The following is a 6,744-nucleotide window of genomic DNA, read 5'->3' on the forward strand; positions in this document are numbered from 1 at the left end:
GGAGAGAACATGCAAACTCTACCCAGAAAGGTCCCCGGACCGGGATTTGAACCGGTGACCTTCTTGCTGAGAGGCATCAGCGCTACCAACTGAGCCGCCCATTCTGTTTAACAGTAAATATACATTTTAAACAGATGGTAATACAAGTTTTGTTTGTCCGTTAACAAAATATTTCATTAACCATGGGACAGATTTTAATGAAACTCTCAGAGTAATCAGAGGGTGTTCATCTACAACTGATTCACTTCTCAAGTTGAGCCGATTTAAGATGGCTGCCACAGCCAAGCTAACTTAATAAACAGAATCAATGGCTGATTGTGTCATTTCTCATCATAAGATCAGTCTAAGCTCTGACATGAACAAAGGCTTTTTATTTCTATTCTATTGATGTAATTTTTTTCCCCTCATGTGTCTCATTTTCTCAGACTGGTTTATTTCCGAAGAAAAGTGTCAAGTTGTTGAAGCTCAGGAAGGAAAGTGTTTTGTTTTGGCTTCAAGGACCTTGTTTCATTTCTCTTTTACTTCCTTTGGTTCAGATGTGAGCTGAAGCAGTTGAAGAACAAAACTTTTTTTTTTAATTTTGCTGCCTGCCTGCAAGGAGAACGTCTTTGTCCTCCCTCTGAGGTCACCCGTACCGCACACCGACAGAGAATACAGCCTGTAACACGTGCAGTTTTAGTCTTCAGTTTTGTGTTCTTGCACATTTATGCCACTGAAAGTTTTTAGTAGTAGTATGGATGAATTTTAATGAAACTCTGGGATTAATTATTAGATGTACCTATACAACTGATTACCTTTTGGAGTCAAACTGATTTAATGTAGCCACTACAGCTAATTGCATTTAGAAAACACAAAAGTGGCAACAACTCTGTCAGTTTTACAGTTATTTAACTAGAAATGGGTGATAAGAGTTATGCTAAGCAAACTAACTATTTAAATGATTCACATTTCAATTAAGTTATTCAATTTTAACATAGTCTTAATAATATGAGCTTCTGGTTTACATATTACTTTTGTTTATTATCACTTGTGAAGAGATGAGCAGAGGAAGAAAAAACAAAACAGTGGCGAGTAATCAATGTCATGGTTTGGATTCCAGTAAGTGTGTGTGTTTATTGCAGAGGACGGTGTATTTGCAGAGTGGGACGTTAGAAACAGCTGAGGAAAACTGGATTCTGTGTCACTGATTAACAGATGGATTAGTCTGCAGAAACTCAAGTGTGTGGAGTCTTCTGCCACCATATCTGGAGTGAATCAGTCTATAATGCAGGGTCACAACCGCGTAGGTTTAACATCAGCATCGTGGTCACAGAGAAGTCTAAAACCAGCTGTTTTACCATCAAGTCTTACAGACTTCAAGTCTTTCATGGGGGTCCTGGGATCACAAAGAACAAACGTCTAATCTCTCAAAAAAAAACCCAGATGTGAGCCTTTCTTCCTGTCCAGCTGTGGAAAGTCATTCATCAAATGCATGCAGCGGCGCTCTGATCCGTCAAGCCGAAGCTCGGCTTATGAGGATTGGCCATACAGAGCTTAACCCCCAACACAAACCCCACCAGCACATGACCTCTGTCCGTTAGAGATGTGATGCTGATCAATATCCAGCGCTGACAGCAGACACTCGTCCGTCAGACACGTGTCTCATAGCAGCATTAAAAAATCGGATTGCTCTGAAACAAATGTTTCTCACGCTGGTAAAACCAAACCAGTGAGCTGTAGTAAGTTGCTTGGCAATTGTTGCTAGGTTACCACTGATCTCCAACAAATCTGTATAATGTAAGTCAAAAGCTCACATTCTAGTTAATCTGACATTTCATTAAATCATATTTGTTGAAATCCTGGTAGGTTCACAATTAGTATTTTATGTAAATGTATCTCCCTTTAGGATTACCTAATCCACATCTGTCAAACTCAAGGTCTGCGGGTCAAATGTGGCCTGCCACAGCATTTTATGTGGACCCGCAAGAATGGTCTTAAAATAAGCATATATTAAAGCCAGCATTGACCATAAACTACATCTCCCATAATGCATGTCAATTTTACATGCAATATGACATCATCCCATCACTAGGTAGAGGTTCACAGAGTTCCAGCAGCTGGCAAAATTCACCATGGAAAATCTTTACTTTGCTGCATTTTTGCCAGTTACTTTTACTGTGGCCCAGTTGTACTGGGAAGTGGGAATTTCACACTTAGAAGTCATTCATTTAAAATGGAATACACCACTAGCAGGAATTCCCTGTCAGAAAGGAGGAGAGTTCAGAGTTCAAGATTCACCATAACTCAGTGAGTTAAATTCACTTACTTTACTTTTATTAGTCCATCCATCCATCCATCCATCCATCCATCCATCCATCCATCCATTATCTGTGCCCGCTTATTCCTTTCAGGGAAGCGGGGGTCATTGGTGCCCATATCCAGTAGTCACAGTGCAAGGGGCAGGGTACACCCTGGATGAGTCGCAAATCGATCACATCATACTTTTTATAGTATTTCTGTTTATTTCTCAGTCAGTTGTACATGTAGTACTTTTCAAAGTTTATACCAGGACGTGTTAAAACTCTGTTTCTACGCAGGAAAGGCCACATAGAGCTCGGTTATTGTTTGTTAGTGGTGCTCAGCCATGTCAACCACATACAGTGGTTTGCAAAAGTATTCATACCCCTTGAACTTTTCCATATTTTGTCACATTACAACCACAAACATAAATATATTTCACTGGAATTTAATGTGAAAGACCAACACAAAGTGGTATACAATTGTGAAGTGGAAGCAAAATTTTACATGAATCAAAACATTTTTTACAAATAAAAAACTGAAAAGTGCGACGTGCAAAAGTATTCAGCCCCCTTTTCCCTGAGTGCAACCAATTGCATTCAGAAGTTGCCTGATGACTGCTAATGACTCAAAAGGGTCCACCTGTGTGTAATCTAATCTCAGTACAAATACAGCTGCTCCGTGACGGCCTCAGATGTTGGTTAAGAGAATATTGGGGAGCAAACAGCATCATGAAGTCCAAAGAACACACCAGACAGGTTAGGAATATGGTTTTGGAGAAGTTTAAAGCAGGCTTAGGTTATAAAAAGATTTCCCAAGCTTTGAACATCTCACGGAGCACTGTTCAATCCATCATCCGGAAATGGAAAGAGTATGGCACCACAGTAAACCTGCCAAGACAAGGCCGTCCACCTAAACTTACAGGCCGAACAAGGAGATCACTGATCAGAGAGGCTGCCAAGAGGCCCATGGTGACTCTGGATGAAATGCAGAGAGCCACAGCTCAGGTGGGGGAAACTGTCCACAGGACAACAATTAGTCGTGCACTACACAAATGTGGTCTTTATGGAAGAGTGGCAAGGAGAAAGCCATTGTTAAAAGAAAACCATAAGAAGTCCCGTTTGCAGTTTGCCAGAAGCCATGTTGAGGACACAGCAAACATGTGGAAGAAGGTGCTTTGGTCAGACGAGACCAAAATTGAACTTTTTGGCCACAATGCAAAACGCTATGTGTGGCGGAGAAAGAACACTGCACATCACTCTGAAAACACCATCCCCACTGTCAAATATGGTGGTGGAAGCATCATGCTCTGGGGGTGCTTCTCTTCAGCAGGGACCGGGAAGTTGGTCAAAGTTGATGGGAAGATGGATGGAGCCAAATACAGGGCAATCTTGGAAGAAAACCTGTTGGAGTCAGCAAAAGATTTGAGACTGGGGCGGAGGTTCACCTTCCAGCAGGACAACGACCCTAAACATAAAGCCAAAGCTACAATGGAGTGGTTTAAAAAAAAGAATATTCATGTGTTAGAATGGCCCAGTCAAAGTCCAGACCTAAACCCAATTGAGAATTTGTGGCAAGATCTCAAAACTGCTGTTCACAAACGCTCTCCATCCAATCTGACTGAGCTTGAGCTGTTTTGCAAGGAGGAATGGGCAAGAATTGCAGTCACTAGATGTGCAAAGCTGGTGGAGACATACCCTAAAAGACTTGCAGCTGTAATTGCAGCAAAAGGTGGCTCCACAAAGTATTGACTCAGGGGGGCTGAATAATTTTGCACATCGCACTTTTCAGTTTTTTATTTGTAAAAAATGTTTTGATTCATGTAAAATTTTGCTTCCACTTCACAATTGTATACCACTTTGTGTTGGTCTTTCACATTAAATTCCAGTGAAATATATTTATGTTTGTGGTTGTAATGTGACAAAATATGGAAAAGTTCAAGGGGTATGAATACTTTTGCAAACCACTGTAAGCAGCATTATGTTTTCTGTTTAATAGAAGTGAAACATGAAATATCACGTTCCACCTATCATCCTTGAGTGATGTTTTAATACTGATTATAATAAAATGTTTAAACACATAATAGTCACATAAAAGAAACTTCATTTTATAATTTAAAATGTGTTTTGTGTACCAGAGTACTGTAAAATAAAAATTTAATACTTTAGAGGTACGCATGGAACAAGCTCATGGGCTAGATATGGCTCATGGACCACCAGTTGACTTGTATTACTTGAAGAAATAACGAGAAAAACAATGCTTCAAATAACAAAAACACAAATCCTGATTAATTTATTAACATTAAGCTTCCAGCTAATCATAAAGTTGAAAATATGCCACAAAGATCTTATATCTTTGAGTTTTAATTCATGAAACAGATGAGCTGAAGCTGAATTTGACTCAAAGAAACTGTAAGTTAATATGTAATGCAACAGGTAAGGTCAGGTTAACAGGTTAGCTGTTTAAATCCACACTGTAGCCACAAAGAAGCTGCAAATGTCACATCACCGCCACGCCACACAGCTAAATCTGTCAAACGCATAAAGAAAAATGTTTGACATCCCAGAGACCCATTTATTACACAACAAAGTTGTTTAACAATCCAGCACAGTTGTGATCATCGGATAAATGATAATTACACTGTTTGCATAAAGACTCCGTATTGTGCTGAAGCTCGGTCAACTTGACAGACTGGAGCGCAAATCATCCACAGATCCACGCAGCGACATGCTGTAACGCCCACGCAGCAGCTTTGTGTTGAAGGGCACGCACAGAACAGCGTTATTCAAAATAAACGAGAGAACAGATCGCAGCATGGCCCACATCTAAAGCCCCACAGTTTCACCCAAAGTTAAATGTGCAAAGGGTCATTGCGTAACAAAACTGTGACAGTAAGAAACAATTCAAGCTGTGAGCACTCTGACCCTCAGCTGCCTTCGTTCGTGAATGACATGTTAAAACAATGAACTAATTTCTTTAAGTGGGAACGTGTCTGCGTGCGCAAACCACAAATTCTTCTACTGTTAACCCAGGACTGGTATTGTTTATCCTATAAGAAAAAACTGCTACAATCCCACAAAAACCCCTCAAAAGGAAATGTTCTGTCACAACCAAAGAACTACTCAAAATTCAGTTTTACTCATTTAACTTGAGAATTTCATTTATTTATTTATTTTTACAGCTAATTATGTTAAATAAATAAAGAAAAGGGAACGAAATTAAAGACAGGTTGTAAGATTTTACTATACAACACAATATTGTTTCAAATAAAGCCTCTGTGTGCGTGTCCACAGACAGCCAGTGTGTTTATTGAGTTGTGTGAGAGATGGTGGTCTGGAAAGCGAAGGTGATGTGGCTTCGAGCGTGATCGAGGTAGGGGTCTGAGAAGGTGTGTGTGTCACCGGAGAAGTGTCTCCACCGCATGAGCTCCGACATGCTCAGATGCTTCTGCGACGCCTCCTTGCGGTCACCTTGACGACCGAGCTGACAAGGTCTGTGAGAAACATGCTCCGCCTCTTCCACTGCTTCCTCTGAGGGAGAAGAGAGAGAGAGAGTGAGGGAAAGCACGCGACCAGACCCAATGCTGCGTTCAAGTTGCAGCAAAACTCGAAATTATGAAGTCGGGACTGACGTCAGCTCCGAGTTGAAAGAGTTTCTGTTTCCAGCTTGTCAGGACATCGGAAAAGTGCATTTCTATTTGTTACTCCGACAGAGGCATGCAACAACACTTATAACAGTGGTGATCTATGCAACATTTTGAGTGTTAAAAACAGTTAAAACATTTTCCCTAATAATCGATAGAAAGTATTGAAAGTATGACTAATAATATTAACAACACAGAAAAACTAAAAGTAGAGTTTCATTCTCTGTTGATGTGAGGAGCAGCCATGTTGAAATGATGACATCACAGTTACTCGGGCTGCTCGGGTATGGTCATGTTGCACCGACTTCCCAACTCGAAATTACGATAGGGGTCATTCCAGTTCACATTTATGACTCGGAAGCCAGAGTTTCCGACCTGAGTCTGAGGACAACTGAGACACAGCATAATGGGTTGGACATTTCCACGAGCTTACCGCTGACAGAACCGTCGGCGCTGCAGTCGCAGTTCAGCAGGTCATGAGTCAAACAAGGCGTGTCCGTCAGGCTGAAGAGGTCTTGGAGTTCATTTGTGGAGAAACTTGTGTGCTCTGCTCCTTTCCCCAAGTCAACAACGGTGCCTGACAGCCCCTGTTTGGACACCTGCCTCTGAAATATCCGCTCCTCCAGGGTACCTGAGTGGAAGTGATTCAGATCCACATATGAAACTACAAATCTGTGGCGTGTTTAATTTTCTGACTGATTACGTTTGTCATTTTTAGTGGTGTCCCAATACCGGTATCAGTATTGGACCAGATATCAGCATTTTTAAAAGTACTCATATTCTTTCAAAATGCCCTGATAACCACAACTGATACTATATATATA

At 40.9% G+C, this 6,744-nt stretch overlaps 1 protein-coding gene across 1 annotated transcript in view; it reads right to left on the reverse strand.

Moving 5' to 3' along the window:
• Positions 1–4,823: 4,823 nt before the first annotated feature.
• The window catches only part of rad54b (RAD54 homolog B), a 16,522-nt gene continuing 14,601 nt past the window's right edge, over positions 4,824–6,744 (reverse strand). Inside the window, exons 15-16 of the mRNA XM_014015630.1 lie at positions 6,354–6,551; positions 4,824–5,807 (exon numbers count right to left, since the gene is read on the reverse strand). Coding sequence (XP_013871084.1) covers positions 5,584–5,807; positions 6,354–6,551 — 422 coding nt within the window. The 3' untranslated portion in view covers positions 4,824–5,583. The remainder of the gene's footprint in view (positions 5,808–6,353; positions 6,552–6,744) is intronic.

This window comes from Austrofundulus limnaeus, unplaced genomic scaffold (genome assembly GCF_001266775.1).
Source record: "Austrofundulus limnaeus strain Quisiro unplaced genomic scaffold, Austrofundulus_limnaeus-1.0 Scaffold132, whole genome shotgun sequence".
NCBI lineage: Eukaryota > Metazoa > Chordata > Actinopteri > Cyprinodontiformes > Rivulidae > Austrofundulus > Austrofundulus limnaeus.